The sequence below is a fragment of the Anguilla rostrata genome, chromosome 14, assembly GCF_018555375.3.
Source record: "Anguilla rostrata isolate EN2019 chromosome 14, ASM1855537v3, whole genome shotgun sequence".
Classification (NCBI taxonomy): domain Eukaryota; kingdom Metazoa; phylum Chordata; class Actinopteri; order Anguilliformes; family Anguillidae; genus Anguilla; species Anguilla rostrata.
The window spans coordinates 20,272,968-20,294,293 of record NC_057946.1 but is presented as its reverse complement, the minus strand read 5'-3'; the positions used below and the strand labels follow the sequence as shown (position 1 = coordinate 20,294,293).

General features: G+C 38.0%; 1 protein-coding gene across 1 annotated transcript in view; it reads right to left on the bottom strand.

Annotated features, from left to right (window-relative positions):
- The window catches only part of LOC135240008 (potassium/sodium hyperpolarization-activated cyclic nucleotide-gated channel 1), a 78,526-nt gene that overhangs the window by 36,808 nt on the left and 20,392 nt on the right, over positions 1–21,326 (bottom strand). Inside the window, exon 3 of the mRNA XM_064309088.1 lies at positions 8,631–8,792. Within this exon, the coding sequence (XP_064165158.1) occupies positions 8,631–8,792 (162 nt within the window). The remainder of the gene's footprint in view (positions 1–8,630; positions 8,793–21,326) is intronic.

Here is a 21,326-nt window from a genome sequence, read left to right as displayed (position 1 = left end):
CCCAGATATGCAAAGAAGAAAGGCCAGGTCTTTTGATATTATCTAGGCATTACATTGGTCCCTTCTAAACACTACAGTTTTCAAGCTATATTTGAACCTGTATGGCTCGAAGGCCTGATGGAGACTGATGTGTAAGTAATGGTGTGAACTATTTATTGAGACAGATGCCTTCACATCCATTTATTGAGATGGATATGAAGAAAAAATGGAACCCAACTGAGTTTAAATGGTCACTTTGAGACCTAGTGGAGTTTTTTTTTTTTTAAAGAAGGAAGTACATTTTAAAAATAAGCCATATTTTCATATCATTTAATCCAGTCAGATACACACAGTGAGCTTACAGAGGGTAGAGTTTTGTGATGGCTAAGCTGAGTGCAATCCATTTGTCCTGACACTGGATCCACTGAGAAGGGGGGGGGGGGGGGGTAAAGTATGTTTTCAGAATATCCCAGAGAACAAGTTCAGTTTAAACCCCTAATTTTATGTGCTTGTCCTTCTACAGAAGAGATGAGATTTATTTTAAATTTGGCTTACGTTTTTATATCTCCACAGAGCTACAGAATTTATTCTTCAACAGGATCTCATCAAATTCTGGGGAAAGGACGTTTGGTGCCTAAGAACATGAATATGGCTCTGGCCACATACTGTATGTAAAGCCATGATCACTAATGTTAGTTCATTTTATTTAGTGTTGCAAAGGTGCGGCGGTAAGCCAGGAACGAACACGTGAAATGTTACTCAAAATATTAAGTACATTACAAAATGTACTTATCAATTTCTGTTGCCTATGAATTATTTGTGCAACCCAAGGTTTAGCAACAATGGTTAGTAAGTGCGTAATGTTGTGATTTTATTTAACGGATAGGTTTTTTTTTTAATTTTTTTTTTTACTCATTGATCTTTTGAAGGCTGCAAAAATTGCCCCAATGTGTTGCTATTGGAGCCATGTCTGAGGATGCAGCTATCAAACTCAGTTCTGAAATTATCATAAAAATTATAGTTTCTGTTGTTCATGTTAATTCCAGGCTATCCAAAAAAAGGTTCAAAATGACTTAAAAAATACTGGGTTCAAAAATACTAAACCTATGCTTTAACAGAGATCTTTCATCAAACTATTTACATTTGTGCTGGACAGTTACCAAATAGCAACCCAAGGTTATTAGCAATATGGATACACACAGTACAAATTGCATCCCTTACTAGATAAAATATTTTTGGATGAAATGCAAATGGACTATCCCAATAATACTACACATGGCAACCCTAGTAAATAAATAAATAAATAAATAAATAAATAAATAAATAAATAAAAAACACATAATATACCTGTAGCTTTGTCAATAGAAATGTTCTAACATGGCCTTCAAGATCGTGTTATTTATATTGAACCATCACATCACTTTGTACACAGCCATCCAAGTCTGCACAGATCCTGCTATTTGGTTTTCTATTCATTATAGTGCCTGCCATGGTTTTCTTACTCGAGCTAAGGGTGCAGCACATGGCTGGATGCCTTTTAACTAAGCCTCCCTTGAGAAGGTGTCTGAATGTTACCCAGGTCTTGAAGTTACTAATGGTGCCTGTGTTATCTTATCCGGTGATTAAATAAAAGAGGTCCAACAGAGGAAGGAGATACTTTCAATCCATTAGTCATGTAGATAATAAGCCTATATGCCATACAATGCCACTCATCTGTATCTATCACACACTGAATCCTTTATATAACTGGAGATGGAAAAAATGCTCAAGACATTTTCCTGGTATTTTATGTCTCAGAAGATATTATGTAATAAAAAACACAGATGCAAAGTATTTTTATATGACGACATGCAGTAAAAAATAACTTAATATTTGATAATCAAAAAAAACATCTGTCTTCTCTGGTTTGTTTAACAGATGAACAGAAAGCTCTGGCTCTGAATGTTAATTAATCTAATAACTAACATATTACAAGATTTCATTTTCAAAAGTTAACTTTTTAGTTAATTTATTTTTATTTTCTCTCAAGCTTCACACTGACCATTTAAAATGAGGAAAAAATCCACTATTATATAATAAGCACTGAATTTTGAACTTTAAACAGAAACACAACAACAACAAAAAGTGGAGGGCTCATTACACATTCAGATGGGGATGTTAATCTGGTCTGAGTGGACTGGGAGCTGGATGTCCTACTGAGTCTGGCCTTTTCAGGTCTGATCGGCTGTATTTCTGTCAGCATATCTGCACCTCGCCTTGGGTCCACGAGAGCAGCTTTTACTGCAGCAAGCGCAATGCTCTTCACAGGCTCACCGAATGGGAGACCAGACAGAAACTAGAGCCTATCAGTAACTTACGTAAGTCTTCTCGTGAGAACTGCAGGAGCAGGACACTGTATCATCCTTGCTGGTGTGGATGCCTCAGGCAAAATGTTTATAGATCACCCTGTTTACATAACCTTATGGATATTAAGTCCCTTGAGTAAATAGTGGTTCAAGATGCTAATAATGGAATTCTGCCCGTTTGTGTACAGAATCTTATTGCTGAACTGCTTTGTACATTATGGCATTTAGCAGATGCTTTTCTCTAGAGCAACTTATGTAGATAGCGTTTTTCATACAGTCCATTTATGCGGCTGTGTATTTTGCTGAAGCAAGTCAGGTTAAGTATCTTACCCAAGGCTACAACAGCAGTGTCCCAGCAGGGAATCAAGCCCACAACCAAAGAGTTTACCAGCCCAGTTCCCTTTATGCTACACTGCCGACATTAATGTAATTTAATGCCTAAGAGGGGCACGGTGACAAAGACGACAACAGTCCAGTGGTCTGGGCGTACATTAAAGCATGATATTCAGCATTAAATTTATGACTACATTGTATCTTCTTCCCAGCAGTTTTTCATGTTTCTTTTTTGGTGCTTTCTGCAACCACTGCCAATTGGTATTCTTATTTCTCATATCCGCAGAACTTATTTAGAGGTCAGCATGTAGCGTGACAGCAAAATTATATAATTTGAAACATGACGTGCGGAAAATTCTGTGGCACGCAACACGAAGAGGCTGTGCTTTGTACGACATTGGAAGCTATCAGAAACGATTCTTCAAATAAGCCTACTGTAAATCCTGCAGTGCAAGGGGGCACGCTAAGATGTCCATTATGCTATTTGCGAGAGCTTTCATAGTGAGATTGTACGTAGCCTGATTTGGGGTTGCATGCCCAGCCTCGCTCACTTGCTGTGACCCCACACCCTCCTGGAACCCGTCGCAGCACACTCCATAGCTCAGCCACACATCAACAGCTCCCCCGCATCTCCATTACAGTTTCCTCTGGCACGCACGCTGGGCAGAATAATGCCGTAACCATGGTTCCCCTGCTGTCAGTTCCCAGACAAAATGAGCTCATCTCAGAAACAGTTTTGTTAGCAGTGAATTAAATTTAACATGTATCCAGATGCTCTTTTTTTTTTTTTTTTACATGTAAGCAAAAGGTATTTGAAAGTTGTAGGCCACATTGGAAATACAAAATTAACACAGCTATATTATTATCAGTTAATGGAGTACGTTCAATGATAATCTAGAAAGAAGTTCTCAAATGTGTCCGTTTCTAAATCATTTCAATTCTAATTGCTCTAAATATCTTAAGGGATTTGTTGCCTTTAATACGAAGATTTAATATAAAAAGAAATTCTGCTAAAAATGAAACTGAATCATATACCTATTTAAAAAAAAACATATTTTTATTTAAAAAATAACAGGGATGCGTTATTCAAATCTTTCAGAAAAGCAATTATCAGTCATTTTCAACTGCACTTGAAAATGAAATGCTTTGTTATATGAATGTAACTTCTATACTGTATACACACGTCTCATGACCATTTAGCTTTCAAATTTTCTATTATTTTCTTTCAAGCAACCTCATCAAGTTAGCTTCCGCACCCTCCAAAATGCACACAGCCAATCACCGTGTCTCACTTCTGTAGTCCACCAGCTGAGCTCTGAAGCGATCGCTCGGGAGGACTGCTCTTCCTCCACAGCTCGAGGCAGAGCGGCACCCAGCGGATCAGAGGATTCGCCCCTATGAGGCAGGGGACTTCCTATCAAATTAAAAGTACCCCCCTGGGTGGGCAGGGCTAAGGGAACTTGTGTGTCATTCTGTGGGAGACCTGGTAACAGCCACTTGCACCGACAGGATTAGATTCCAGGCAGTGTGTTATATCACTGAACCAAGACCAGTGCTGTAGCTGCATGGACCTCTGGGGAGACTACCATTTATTTTTGTTCAATATACTGTACCAGCTACTTCACTAGATGGAGTGCTGCTAAGAGCAGACTATGCTACTGCTGAGAAATAAAAAGGGGTGGGGGAACTATGATACTAAAAAGTTATAACATTTGCACCTCATGTGTTCTGACATGCAGCAGTTAGAACACTTGCATATGAAAGAGCCCCTCATATGAGGCGGAGAGAGAGAGAGAGAGAGAGATCATTCCTCAGGCCCGCATTTAAAATCAGTACTGGAAGGGCCAATTTCCCGGCCCTCTCTCTTCCCTCTAGAATGAGCAACCAGGGGCACTTGACCTCCTTTATAGCTTTCAGGGAGAGGCAGCCAAGAGACGCGTGACAGGAAATGTAATGAAATCTGTTGCCCCCAACCCCCATCTCCGAACCCGCCTCTGTGTGTATGGGCCTGTGTTGATCCTTTTCAACAGATCTGTGAGTCCCAATCCAGTGCAAACAGCAACAAAATTACTCTGCTTACATTGACTTTTAGACTGAATACAACTGGAGACCATGAATAAAAAAGTAAGTCTACATGGTGCCATAGCTCAGGAGGTAAGAGGGGTTGTCTGGCAGTTGGAGGGTTGCTGGTTCGATCCCAGCCCTGGGTGTGTCAAAGTGTCCCTGAGCAAGACACCTAACCCCTAACTGCTCTGGCGAATGAGAGGCATCAATTGTAAAGTGCTTTGGATAAAAGCGCTATATAAATGAGGTCCATTTACATTCCTGCTCTATCCACATATGCTGCTCTTTATTTTAGAACACATATATGGGATCACGTACTGCAAAGTGGTTATATGAGCATTGATTTTAGTGCATTTCACACATTGGGGTATGAATTCTTGATCATGCATAGGTTTACATTAGTCTACAATAGCATTATCCTCAAAAACACTTATGATTTTTATATACACTTATAATCCCAAATTCTGATTCAAAGTTAAACATTTTTAAACATTTGTAGAATGACTTCCTGAAAAGTATTAAAGTCTCCCAATGAACAGATTAGCTTCACTGGCCTGTAGCAATTCTACAGGCCCAGACTATGCAGTGGTTTCCCACAGAGGGACAGTCGGACAGTTCAGCAAAATGAAGATTGATCTCAGCCATTTGTACCATCATGGTTGATAACAAACTCTGAACAAACTTTGCACCATTTTAATGGATTTACGTTCTACTTCAGCATCAGACTGACACATCATCAATTCACCAAAAGTTCAAGGGAATCTCAAATCAGATTGTTTCTACCCTCATTTCAAAATAGCACTGCAGGGACTTGTGATTCATCCATACTTTTGGCACATGTAAGCACTGCATTATAGCAAACTGATAATTGTTAAATAACTGTTCCTTTTTTTCTTTGCAAATGTCACACTGTGCTTCTCAAAGGCATCCGAGTGAAGGTGGCTGAAGTTAAATAATAATAATAATAATAATAATAATAATAATAATAATAATAATAATAATACATATGGGCTGCTATATTTAATTTAACAGTCTGACTTATGTAGCATGTGGTTAAGCATGTGTCATTAAGCAAGTATTATTAAACAAAAAGGTATTTGTTGAAACAAATCCAAAATACAGTGTACAGCTTATGACTAGCTTTTTTGTTAGAAATATATGGAGAATGATGCTTAATCAAACTACCAAAATATTTTGGTTAGAATATCATAAGAGTGAAATGTTGATTTGTTTGAAACAGACAAGAACATCCCTTGCTTGAAAAAAAAAATTATATTGGCCTATTTTCTAATTGGACACTAATTGCAGATCATCATTCACAAAAATCAAGGAATTCTCTGGTACAGCCTAAAGCTGAGGAGTGATAGCTGCCCTTAAAATGTGTTCACCTACATGCATGAGATGAAAAAGTGGATAATGTAGATTCACATTAAGATAAAATGGCTGCATATTTTATCCCTGTGACAGCATCATTCAAAGTATTAATCACAATGAGGTTTCTCTCTCACAAGCTTCAGTAATAACGTGAAGTGAAGCAATTTTTGCTAAACATAACCAAAGACAAAAACAAATGTGATCAGACAATGGGCAGCAGTAGTAAAAATAGAACAATGCTCAAGTTTTTTTTTTTTTTTGGCCCTCCCTTTGCGAACGCTTTCATGAATAATGAAGTGTTCTAAAAATGAGCTTGACGCGCCATGCTGACTCCTTGCCATGAAGCGTCATACAGTGAATAGTCCCAAAGACGAATGAATCAAAAAAGTGCAGCCTAAATGAATACCAGTTATATAACCATGGACAGCACTTGATGTTACCTAATGCAACGTTAAGCTCAAGTACTAAGTCAAATATGCAATAAACCAAAGAGATTTTCTTGCGTCCAATAAAGTGCATCCTTTGAGCTCATACATGGTTGGAAAATCTGATCTTAGTTGAAAAGAAAAAAAAAATGGATTGGTAAAATTATTTTCTGTGATGATGGGCAATATAGATTAACGTTAAGAGTTTTACAGGAAACAACCATGTTCGTGTCGCAATAAAAGTGGGCAACAGCAGTAGGGTATATTGTGGGAAAATCTCTTTCTATTCTCTGTTCAATCTTTTGTTCCATTTAACCACTAAGACATGTTTAGCACTATGTGCTCTGACCCTTGAGTATATGAATGAATGGTTTAGAGAAACCCAATCAAGACCAAACCGAAGCCCCATTGTTTCAGTATGTATTGTGGACCACATACGGCATATGCGAAGGGCATTTCACACAATCTGACCTTGAGGAGCTGCTGTTTATATATGAAATGAATTATGCATACTGCTGTGTGGAATTTAAACAGTGCTGCATAGTTTAGAACTACAGTAGAACCCACAAGATACAAAACCTTTGGGAATGGGGGAGGTTCGGAACTTTAAAATGTCCAAAGCCTTTGAAAATGTGGTCAAGATTCACCAGTTTAATTGAAAATAGCCTAATTTATGAAAAGATTAACTGTATTAGTCAGGCTTTATTTATTTTAAATGTCTATTCTCAAAAATTAAAACACTACAAATGTTATGTGTAGTGTTAATGTCATAAAGAATTCAGCCACATTGACTCAACTTATCTTGTGATCTTGACATAGAAAAGTCATTTTCTTGTGGTCTTAATTTTTATTATCTCATGATCTCAAAAAAACAAAAGTAGATTTTTCATTATCCTGACCTATCTTGTGATCTTGACATAAAAATGATCTTGTCATTACAACTTATGTATCTTGTGATCTTAACACCATCATCAACTCCACCATCTGAATGCGCAGTGATTCTGAGTGTTGGACTGGGGATAGCATATACTACATTGCCCTGTGACTGATGAACTTATTCAATTTTACTTTTAGCATCTGTGTAGCACTTCTGTTTTCCTGCACTTAGCCTCTCCAAAACAAATGTACACATTCAAAATAAAATATCTGCACAGGTGTGATTGGAACTGATGTAGGCGTGCACAATTCCAACCCAATCCACTTGGGCTTCTAGCGATTATAGAAAAGAAAGGAAGCAGAGAATCAAAAGGGACTAGGGCTCTCCCTCATCCTAACAATAATGGGACCAAAAAAAATAGCATGGCCTTTCATTTATGTCTGTTGATTACCAAGAAAGTGAAAGCTACTGACCAAGAAAAGAACTAGAATTATACGGGGCGAACAATGGGTTCAGAGGAAGTTTCGGATGGTTATGTCTCTGGTCAGTGAGAGAACATTTAAAAGGCACTAGCAGTCCACAAACATAATAAGCCTACATCATGGTAGGGAATGAAAGTTTAGGGTTGCATTAATGAATAATCAGTACACTGTTAGCACATTTGTTCAATCGACACAAACAAGTAATTTACAGTACACTGTGTTGAATACTTGTCAAAGAAGATATCCAGCATTTGTGCAAGCTACTGCACAATGCCCACAAATATGTAAAAAAAGGAAAATAAGTTTAAATGCCTGCTAGTAAATATTTAAACACTGGGTAAAATTGCATGACAAGACTTCTGGGGTCAGGAGACCTGAAACACATACAAAGACTACAGCTGCAATTGAATAATGCCACCTTTTTAATGTGGTATAGCTGTGTATCATATTTCCTTCCATTTTCAATATTTATTCAAATATTCCTAATATTTTGAGGAATAGATATGTCTTGACAGATTACATCACATTTTAGATTTTTCAACCACAAGACACCAGGCAAAAATACATGTTGCTCATTTTCAGTTAAAAGTATACCTAGTCTTTTGAACACATTTTTTCTGTATTTTTACCAGTAATAGCCTACAAGCAAGGGCAATAGATGCTGCTACACATTAGGACAGACAACACAAGATTAACGATATCTCAAAAGGAAAAAAACAAACGAACACCATGAAAAAAATTAAATACTTACAACCATACCGTTTAGCGACACCCAGCAATCTGGAGGAAAATCTTGAAGAAGTGGTACCAGGAACTGGAGACAACCGTCCCAGTGGCAAAGAAGTAGCATCATTCCAATGAGATTAAATATTCTTACCACAGCACTGGCCAAGTCGTACGTCATATGAAAAATCTATCAAAAGAAAACACAGACAAAAGATATCGATCAGAATGGTGTCCAAATGTCACTTACATTTCATCTTCTTGTCTTCAGGCAATACCAACTTGACTGCTTCCATTTGGAAAGCTTATCATTCATTTAATTTTGATTTATAATCTTGACACAACTGCAGTGAGAATGGGTATTAGTGTTAATAATATTTGCTTCTATTTTTATTTCTATGGTTGTTTTAGTCCTGATCACCTGCATCAGCTGGAGCTGATAATATTGCTGAGGCTGGCCGGCTCACAAGAAATCCGGTGGCTGTGCGCACTGAAATGAGCTCTGTTGCGAATGTAATCAATGTAAATAACCACAATGAAATATACCACCATTGCTAACAGTAGAAAACAAATGGTAAACAGAAGTGTTATGGCCGTCATATGCCTCAGTTCTTGTTGCAGAGAATTCAACGCACCAATTCAGCCAGCTTTTGCCAAACCTGGCTCTAACTCTAACTTTATAGTCAAGGAAGGGATTGAGGACTCAACTCACAGAGTTATGGCATATGTAGAATAATCAAAAATTTTTATTTTGTTTGAAACATTCACATGCACCCATAAGTATTAGATATAACACAGGCTACCACTGTAGTTTGTGCTTGTTTTTTTAACTTTGGCAACATCTAACATATCCAAATCATTTTTCTGTTTCTGTTGCACAACAATTATGCTGCATGAATGATTTCATTATATCCTCTTAGATTGGTAGCAGTATGCTTACAGAATTTAGGCATGATCTCATTAATGGAAAAGTACGTTCATTAGATTTTGGTTGCAGGGAGGTAGGATAAGTGGAAAAACATGATCAAATTATGAGGCACTTTAAATTATAAGCTGATATTAGCTCCTCTAAATACAGGCTTCAGTGACATGGATTTTCACCCATAATTTCTTATTGCATCCCTGTGAATCTGGTGATAATTCACCAAACCCCATTTCTAAAGCTCTTTTCTGACCGGCTGTCTGGTTATTGCCTGACCCCTTTTGGTTAAAGCTCAATTCTTTGATAATTTGGATTCAAAAATAAAAATAAAAAACATTACTAGGGACAATTTTCCATGATAAACCAGTTATCACCAGGGTTGGAAGTTGTCTCTGTCTCTCTTGGCCAAATATGGTGTTATCTGCAGCTTGAGGTAATTATTATCCATTTTTATAAGGTGATAGGATTGCTCTCTATAACTTAAGTCAGTAAAGTATGAATTTAATATCATTTTAATAGGCTTTTATGGTATGGTGCAGCACACAGCGATGGTGGATTAAAAAGTTAATTTTATGCCTAACACAATCTACGGGCAGTGAGAAATGGAGACATTTTGTTTCAGCTCAGCTTAAAATTTCAGCCAGAGTTCAGTCAGGTGAACTTCTTCTAACCAATTCACAGAAAAGACTCAAAAAACTGAACGAAATTAGAGGCAACATCAATAGCTACCTACCTATTTATTTATTTATTTTGCTTTGCAGCATTTCAGTTTTCCTTCAAAAATCAATAATAATAATTCAAAAAACTCAAATGAAATGGAGAATTCCTAAAACTGGTAGTCTTTAATTATGCTTTCAGGAACAGTCCTAATACTGTTTCCCATTAATATGTACATAGTATTCATTTTGCTAACACTCTTACACAGAGATATATGAAATTGTGACATCAGGCATATGGAAGCTACATTTGAGCATGGACACCTCACTGGGTTGGAGCTGTTCCCAGTTCACATGGTGTGAAGAACCTTGATGCAGAAATACCAAATCTGGATAGGGTGCCAGCCAATCAGAGGGACACCACCCCACTCCATCTGTGCACGACTGAGGATGGAGAAAGCCCCTGCAATGTGGCACACTCTAAGCCTTGAACTGCTCCGGACATTTACCCACAGCTCACATTTGCACCCACATTAATATTAACAGAAAAAGAAACAAAACAGAAAGAAACGCACACACACCCTCCTCATCTTAAACGAAAGACACACGCACGTTAAATTGCACTGATGTTGCGTGGCTTCACTTACAGGGCTGGTTATTGGGAGGTTGGATGAGAGGAACTAGGACCAGGGTCTCTGACATAGTTGCACTCACAACAAACCTTTTCTACTGCCACAGCAACTCTCATCACAAACACAAATGTGTGTTTCAATGACTTTGCCTTTGCATGATTTGACATGATGTGTCAGTCATTGTTATACAGTAGCTACAGACTATTGAACGGCTTATAAAATATTCACCCAAGCATTGGGATAATAAAACAATTTGTTTTGTCTTTATCAAATATATTATCTCTCTCTCTCTCTCTCTCTCTCTCTCTCTCTCTCTCTCTCTCTCTCTCTCTCTCTCTCTCTCTCTCTCTCCTCTGCCTACACTCTAGAGAGATGGGGCGCACACTGCCCCTCCAGATGGTATGCGGCCCTCCAGACGGATGCTGCCCTAGGCAGCCGTTCATATCACCTATGCCTAGACGAACCGGCCCTGAATGTAAATGTGTGTATCCATGAACAGAAAAAAGGCTGTGGTGCAGGAAGGGAAGGAAGAAAGTGGAAGGAAGATTCTCAAGATGGTTCTGTAAGTGATGGACAGCTGAGTCAGATTTTGGAAATGGTCTAGAAATGGTCTAGAAAAGGATTTATAGATACTTGGAATCAGCTAACTCTTCACTTGACAGTAGTCACTTCACCAGGTTTTGAAATGTTGCAGGATAACCGTATGATTGTTTGATTTAAATCCAATTTAAAGTCACCCAAGGTTCTTGTGGTCAATGTTTAATTCCAACACAGCCTCCAGACAAAGCTGTCAATCTCGAAACTGACCTCGCTAAGACTGTAATTCAATCCTGCTATAGCAGTTAATTTATGGTAAGGCAATTCAACACTGTCTCTTGTGAGTTGGGACAGGAACTTGTCACACCGGCTGACCCTGACCACTGATACAAACAAGCTGTGGGCCAAAGACATAGGCCCAGGGTAAGAGGACAGTAGAGATATGAAGACATAGCAGCGCTGCTAATCTACATGGTGATACCAGCGTAGGAGAGACTAAAATTAGCAGATGGCTCTAAGGACGGCTGAGTCCCCTGCTCTTTACTGGATGTGCCTAAAATCCTCTGTAATGTTCTGCTTGTGTTAAACCATCATATGATCCAGTGTCCAGCACTGCACGAACAAAGTAGCATATTTCTCCGAGCCTTCAGAAAAACAGGAAGCGGCACATTACCTCATTTGAATTGCTAATGCTTAACACCATTCCAGAGCGGAAACAGAGGGGCTCCGACAGCTTGTCTGAGCGGTCTTCTTCAACGACACATAATTGGAAACATTACAAAACAGACAAAAAAGACAGAGCCCAAGCAAAAAGTGATCTTTCTACCCGGTTCTATTTTTAATCCCTGAGCCAAAAAAAGCCCCACCAGCATACTCTCATAGGAGACAACACAAGCATCGTCTGACAATCAAAGCAATGTTCTTGCCTTGGTTACTTTTTCATTGTAACAGAGATATAAATTTTTAATTGATTCTGACTTTGATTAAAATGCAGAAGATTTTTTGCACTGTAAAATGCTTGTATTCACAAATGCATTTGGTGGACAAGTTGCAGAATGTATGAAAAATTTCTGCCTTCATTATACTGTATAAACCTCTCAGAAAATGCTACAAAAGAAAGACACTCACGTTGCAAATGAAAATACTTTCAAGTAAATCTCTAGATTCACCTTTATGACAAATGATTACAACATTTTATTTGCAATTATGTTAAAATGACTTTCCATAAAATGCAAGATGAGTTTTTATGAAGATTGAAGTCAATCTTATTCCTCATATTGGATGCTTTGGGATTTTTTGTCGTTGGTCTTGGTAGAGTAAAGAACCACCTTATGACAAATGAAATTGCAAACAATTTCAGATTCAAAAATCTCACTGCTTGTCCCAAATAGATTTTGTGTACAAAATACGGCTAATACTAACTGCCAAGTTCATCACCCAAGGCCCAGGACTGAACGTACAAATTCTTTATGACTGTGCTAATGAGATCAACATGACAAGGTATATGTCTGCTAAGAAATTTCGCATGAACCTTTACTTTAGTATGAGTAAGATTGCTCATTGTTTTCCTGTGCATACACCGGTGACATTGGGTTGGGGCCTTTGCTGTTTCAGTCCTTACATCCTTAATTTTACAAGTTCCGAATGAAAACGATTTAAGACAGAGACATCTTAGTCCACTCTCAATTTATAACCCCGTAGTTGCACATCAAACGTGCTATCTAATGAATAGACCCTTAATCAAAGACCCTTAATCAAAGACAGCTTTGTCATCAACTACTGTACAACACAAACTACATCCGGGCAGTGCATTCAAAATTCACATCAACATACGGGTGTGCCATAAAGTTATGTCCAGACCCATAACTACAAATAAATTTCCCTACTATTTTGAATGCCCTAATATGAACCTTTTAATAACAATTAAGACAGTGAATGACCCCCTAGAAAAGGTTATTAGGGATTAGCAAAACAGAAATTTAAAGGGATTAATTCATCACTGGCTCTTACAACTAAGGATGACAAACAATTTCCAGGAAAGGAATGGCTTGAGCTTTAAATGCTCATGTTAAATCCCCTTAATATTTATTTTTAATTTTAATGTCATGTGCATCATAAGTGAAACAATGCTTATGAAAGCATTGTTTCCAAGGCAAGTTTCCAGCTATTGCTGCCAAATTTCAATTTGATTTTATCTCGCTTGGGCCCTAATTCAGTATAACTGTAAGGCACTGTGTTAAGGACAAAATGCATTCCTTTTAGAACTCAGCTGAAGTTTTTGAAGAATTAAAATTTTACTGAATGTTCGACCGGCTAAATACAGTAATTTGCATTCACTTAGCCTACATTTCGCAATTACTTAAAATGTAAGATTACAAATGGTCCAGATGTTTTCTGTGCTTGTGTATGTTACACAAAATACATTGGAGAACTGTATTTACTGCACAGCCCAGTATATGGTGCAGAGACTTGCAGCTAAAGCTTAAAAAGTAGCAGTCTGATGCAAGATTGCTCCAGGAGTGTGTGCACACTTTTGAAAGTTTGCGAATGTAGCCTGTAGTTTTTGTGAAAGCTCACAAATATTTAACAATTGTGAAGCTGCCACTTAAAAAAATAATAACTGCTCTCTGTTCAACCAGTATTTTTAAAAACATTTCCTGCCTTTTTCTCCCTAATTTGGAAAACAGTTGTGCCTCTCAAGTCTCTGCCATACCACCCAAACACGTGCTATAGACAACGCAACTAAAAAATGTGCTGCACTCCAACACATTCCCCCGAAAGCCAATGAATATCATCCATTCTATGCGCTGCATAGTTCAACCAATGAACTTCACTGTTAAACATGTTGTGGTATTTTTATGGCTTGAGTGTTACTTATTTTATCATCAAGGCTTAATGAGCACAACAGAATTATGCTTTATAATTATACTGTATCATTCAGACACTTCTCTTTCTCCATAGAATTTAAATGCAACACATATACTCCAGATCACTGATAGCCACATTTGCATATTTTCTTATAACAAAACCATGTTGCACACATAAAAACATGGAACATACTCTCCACCCAAAGGCCATACCAATTGCTTTATAATTTTAGTTGAGACAGAAATCTCGTGAGACATCTCATGAGTTGTCTTTGAACCTGGAGCAGTGTCAGTGTCGTGCGGTGAATATGGTTACAACAGGTATGTGCTAAAATTGGCTAATGTGCCTTCCTCTACTGAAGCATATTCTGCCTCTGAAATGTCTTGAGGATTTCCAGCGTTTCGGCAGATATCAGCAAGCACCCCATCTTCCCCTGGGATTTCTGTCTTTGATATCTATTTTAATTTCACCGCTCTGAGGTGAGCACACAGTAGCTGTTCACATTTGATTTGTAGACAGCTTTAAAAATGACATTATATACTCAGCCAAAAAAGTAAAAAATAGACCTGTTTACAATGCTATTCCCTGTGTAGAACCACAGAGAGGTTCACTATTTTTAACACAGCTCAGAGGACCTGAAGCTTTTGTATGAGTTTGGACTTAGAGAGAGTATGAGCTGTTTTAAAAGCCTCCCACTAAGGACAGAATATCCAAGGGTGATGAAACTCTACTGACACTACCTATACGGATTCGCAGATAATAATCTGTCTTGAGCCGATTTAGGAAATTAATGATGCGAGTGATGCTGATCACTGGTGACTCAGCCTCAGGGTGCATGACGTTCAAAAGTACGAGCTAGCAGCCTTGGCCAAGGAGAGGCCGACATATTACAATGACACAAAACTTTAATTAAGTTTCTCCATCCATAAAATTTCGTATTTGAATGTTCATTTTATACTATAGTACAAAAGGGAAGTACAATCGTTGCACTGTGCGAAAAACAAGTAATTAAACAATTTTTTTTTTTTAAGCGGACATTTCTCATAAAATAACTGCAAATAGTCTATTTCATCTGCTACCCAGTACAGATCATTTTATAACAAAAAGTGATCATTTAATGATTAACCAAATTCTCTGTGAGCCAAGATCTCTGCTGTGGTTGTTGTGTGGGCTTTAATTAGATCTAAGGAGGTAACTACTTACACAAATAACAATTTAGGCAGTGAAAACAGGGAAAATGGTACCTCTAATGATGTGTAAATTAAATAAAGAGAAAAGTGGGCATTTTGCAAAGTGGGATTAAAGAGCTAGCTGGGAAACCTCCATAAACATTTTGAATTAGGTTGAATAAAATTGGAGAAAACAGATGGAGTTTTCCCCAAAATATTTGCAGAAGTGAACTCCTTAATTCTCCTTTATGATATTCACCACAATCCATTTAACTGTGCGGATTGTACCTACATTTGCTACAGTGTTATTTATTAATTTTCCTTAACTGCACAGTCATAGAAATTAAATATACAAGTAAAAATCTTTTTATATTTAAATATTCATTTGTATATTCAATATCCATAGATGTATTGAGTCTTCCATCTTTGGTGCTATGTGGATATGAGGATAGATTGTGAGTGTATGTACAGTTTTAAAAAATGCAGTTAACATGAATTCACTGATGTGAACCAATCATTATGTTCTGCTGCGGATTGTAAATTTTTTTTGATTGGTTCAAAATGTCAGCTCATTGTAGCCCTTACATTATGTTGTTCATAAATCCTCACTGATCCATACTTAATTTCAAGCTCTGTGGGCATTTCTCCTGAGCACACCCATAAGATTACTTTGAGCGCATTTATTTATTTATTTATTCCTTGTTTTGCATGTAAAAGTCAGTGAAATATATTGCTGACATTTTTGTTGCCTAACCAAAATAAATGTAGGAGCTCAGATAAAGAAGATATTTGCCAGACTTGGTTAATCTCTTGGGAAGCTTGGTCATATGGGACAGCTGCGTCTGCAAAATGCGATTATCAGCATTTTTTTTGTCTTTCACTTAATTCAGGCCAAGGCGAAGCATTTTGCTTCCATGGGAGCGTCTGAAGGCTAAGGGAGGAAGTTGGGGGGGAGGAGGGTGCTGGGGGGGGGGGGGCTCACAAATTGTCGTATACCGTCAGCATCTCGTTGCGGTAATGAGTATTTTGCCAGTGACTTTTCCTCCTCGTCGCTGAAGTCTCCTTGTCCTCACATCCTGCTGAACCTCCAGGCACCGACTCTATTTCTGTCTTCCGTGCGTGATAACCTCAACGCTTCTGTTCCGCTCTGATGTGTGCGTTGCCATCCAAAGGCGCATCCATAGAAACAGCGTCCGCATTCAGGATTTATCTTAGCTGGGATGTGTTTTGTATTGCAGTGATCACACCCACTAAAACTTCAAAAAGTTTATTTGTCATTATTGTTATGATAATATATTATACTTGATTATTTTGGCTGCATAAATCTAAACTGATTTTCCACGATTTGCTTTCTACTTTTTTTCACCTGCTGTCTGTCTTGTGGCTGTACTTTACTTTTATTACTTTACTTCAATCCCTGATCTTTGCACTTCTGTTTGCACTGTAAACCTCTCTGCTGAATGCCAGTAAAGCAAAATGACTGAGGAGTGGGGAATTTACTGCATTTGAATTAAAAAACAGCCATGGCAATCTGTCTGATGCCCTTTCTGGACCATTTCCTTGTCAACATCAGGCTAAATATTTGAACCTACAGTATGTTTAGCCTGTGTAAACAAATGATAAATAACTGGATGAAATGCTTTTATTCAAACAGGCATTCACATGCTAGTGCCTTTATGGACTGTATATATGCATCAACATGGCTTGTATTTAGTCTAGCTGGCTGGATTCCAGTTCACTTGGACTCATATAATTAATTAAAGCTCATTTAACAATTAATATTCTGATGACAGTAATCATATGTGGTTTTGGTGGTGATTTCAACAACATTACTGCATTACTGATGCTGTATCTTTCAATTTTGAAGATAAAATAAAACTTTACTGCAAATAAAAATAAAACTGCAATGGTTCACAAAGATGTCATTATTAAGCGATATGCCAGGGGGGTTTGTGGGGGATCCCAATGAGAGATCTTTTCTTGGGGCCCAAAATCCCTGGTGGCACTCCTGCATATACATAGAGGTAAGCATCAAGCCACAAGCAATGCATATCAAAATCCAATAATTGAGGGAGGTTGCACTAAGGATTCAATTATGCATAATTGTGACAAACTAGCATTGCAGATTTATAACTTTGCCTTCAGAGGTCATTTGTGATATCTTGTGATTGGCTTCTTTCATAGCATTAGTTTCATAGGACTGTTGAAAGTGAGTGGGGTCCTTAAGCCTTATAAAATGATTTGCTCTTGTTAGCGTACAGTAGATACAGAATATTTCTGGCATACCTTTCAATGAGGCCACACTGCATACGTATGCATGTAATGCATACAGATTTGCTATCATTCCTGCAGGAACTGCAGGCCTGCACTGGCGTAATAGATCCATGGGGGATGAGATCACTTAAGCGTGATTCATTTTGCATGCTCTCTTTTTAATCGTGTCCAATGAACCATTACTTTGCAAATATAAGACGCAAAATGGCTGCAGAATATATCATAATCATTTATTCTTCTGTTATATAATGTTGTTACTGTAGTTGCGTATACTGCATGTATGGTTATCTCCAAAACATATAAGACAAGTCCATTTTTAATAATCACTCCTACAAAGGACTAGTATCGGCAGCACATGGTTGATTCTGCTGAGACCAGGCTTCTGGGGGCAGAACCCTCAGGCCCCTTAAAACTGTTACAATCCCAAAGCACCGTGTGTTCGCCCCCAGACGACCAACCCAGCCCCTTTCCACCCAGGGCAAGCACCAAAAATAGGGATGGAAATGCAAGCCTAGGCACATACACCCCTGCGTCTCTTTGCACCACTCTGAAATGTCTATTGCCCTGGTGACAGTCTGGTTGCCCTGGTGAGTCTGAGCTGCTGTGAGGGTCTATGTGTATGCAAAGCGTACTTCTTCAGCTGCAAAATCTGCACGTTTAGATGAAAATTGATCCTTTCAAAATGCATCATTTGTAGTTATGGGAGAGTGAGGTTTTATGAACCTTTTTAACCATTCAAAACCTATTAATCCTTGTGTTTCTTTGTAGTGAATGATGTCTCCACCCACACATGTCGCACAATTTAAACATATCAAAATGTTAATTATCCTCTATTTTATGTACATAATCAAAACGGATATATAATTATCTTCAACTTGTCAGCAACAGTAACATTTGCACCATTCATATGCTTGCTGTCATAACGCTATATAAATCTGTTTTCACTAAGTACTGAATCAGAATATCCAGGTTTTTTGGGGGGCTAGAAGGGTATAGGCTGTGTTCTATATTGAATGAATGAATGAATCATTGCATTTATATAGCACTTTTCCTTTACAGTGATGAGTGGGAACTCACCTCACCCACCACCAATGTGTAGCACCCACCTGGGTGATGCGTGGCAGCCATTTTGCACCACAATGCTCACCACACATTAGCTGGTGAAGAGGGAAAAAACTTTTTTTTTTTTTTCATTGAGTGAAAACTATTGGCCTGTCATTGACGCACTGCATCATGGGGGATTGTGTCTGTCAGATGAGATTTAAATTGAGGTACTGACACACTATGGCCAAGAGGTTATGGCACTCATAGCATATGAGTGTTCCATGGTGTCATGGCCAAATTCCCCCTTGTTCTTTCAATCTGCCAGTTGTATTTCTCCAGCTATATAAACAGAGATGTTTGACTGTTTAACAGCTGAAAAAACAGATTTATTCACCTGAATCTGAGGAACTGATGTATAGTGAATGCTCAGATTGGACACACACACACACACACACTCACATGCCATCATCATCATAATCATCATCATTAAATTGCATTCCTGTAGAGTTAATGCTTAATTTTTTTTCTATTTGATTGAAACCTCCTTATTCATGACAAATGCTTTCTTTGACATGCTCATATTTCCACGAAAGGATCAATCTACTTCATCCAGCTGCTGAGAGAGAAGTTATGAGGAGCACTAGACAGATTGCAGTAAGTCCACTAATGCAAGCCACAGCCCCTGCCATGACAAGGAGTCAAGTCATCCACCAATCCTAATTATAGCAGCCAAAATTACCACACTTGAAATATTTAAAGCCATCACATTATATTGTAGCATCAACCAGGCGATCAGGCCGGACTCGATTGCTGAATATTCAGACCTCGCCCTGTCAGCCAATATTCATCTCTATTCTCTGTAAGATAAAGGAGTGGTCACTGACTTTTTCAAAATCTGTTTTGACAGTTATTTTGACAGCCATCAATGCAGCATACAAAATGTATTATTATATTATTATATATATTATCTTTGTAACCCAAGAAAAGTAATCTACATGAGATTTTTTTTTTAATTCACTTTATTAGATTTACTTATCAATTCAGGATTTTTTTTTTTTTTTTTAATGAGCCGTAAGCTTTCTCATTAAATTGTCTCTTCTCTTGTTAAGTAACTTGGCTGACAATTCCCAAAGAAAACTGTCATGTGCTGGCTTTGCATGACCTTTTCCCATACTGACGTAAGCAGCTTCAGAAGCCGCATTTAGATCCACCAGTGTGGCCTACAGTGAATACAGAGACAGACCCATTTTACCCCACTCAGCGAAGATCTGAAAACTCACCGGCTGTTGAGCAAAATTAAACTTGCAAAATACCTTAAAATCCTCCCAAAAGTTACCTTGGACCTGTGCTACCGCATATTGTATTGTTCTAATTATCTTCAGATAAGATCTTCATTTGCATGTTTCTTAGTCAATGGTGATCAAGGTGACAAAATGAAAATAAATTGGTTTTTGCTTTCCTAATACACAGCATCTGCAATCATTCATCTGCAAGCTATCCTTCATGATTTCCAAACAAGACCAGGTTAATTCTTGCCTTTTAAATTGGGAAAGAGCTGCTGTGTGTTGGAGCTAGAGCCGGCCTAAAGGTTTTGGTGGCCCTATACAAAAATATTATTATGGCCCCTAAGTTAAAAATATATATATATATATTTAAAACCTTCAATTGTGTGGCCCAGGGATGGTGGTTGTTTCCCTAAACAACTGTAAAGAGTTCCAGCACCCAGCTCTGTCTTCCACACTAAATCCCAGGTAAGCCGACCATGGGCATTCCCGCTTATCCCAAACATCTTCACGAAAAGGGCAGTCAGGTGTGATTAAACAGCACGTGTGGATAACCAGCTTTGTTCAAAATGCTCTGAATAGCCTACTGTGTCCAAGTACACACAAGCCGCAAAACAGTCCACAGCCCAGTACTGTTCAAACTGCAACGCTCTGTACCTGACTTAGACAAACGTACTAAATTTGTTTTTGGAAGGGTCCACCTGATTCATAATATCACACATTTTAGTCCTGTTTGACTGCATATTGCCTTTTTATCTTTTTTCTGTTAATATGCAAAGCTATATGCTTCTGTGGTTTGGGCTATCTATGTGTCTACTTTTGAAAGCAAATTAAAATATGTTTTATCTCTTATTTAAGCTTGAGCCATCATCTTACCTAGTTACAAAATCCCCAGAATTAAATGAATTGTTACTGCACAGTACCTAGAAACTGTTGTCCAGGTCAATCTGAACTCTGTGCCATGTCCATGAAGCCATGCAGTGCAACATCTCAAATGTCCTTTAAATATGAATTGCCTTTTTGCATAGTTCATATAAAAAATATAACAGGCACAGTATGCATAATGCCCTTTAGCTTCCCCCTCTGCCAGACCCTTGAATAAATCATCAAAAAGCCAATACTGTTCAGAGTAGTGAGCAAATGCACATGTCAACATGAAGTTATTGCTCTCACATACTGCTTCATATGAATGTTTTGGAACAGGACAGAGCAGAGGTTCTCAAAATCCTAAAATCTGCATATTTGAAATTCATTTAAAAAAATGGTAAAAAATGAAATACAACAGCAAATCAGATATGTGCATTTTGCCTTCTTCACAGGCTACAATTTTAGATCCACT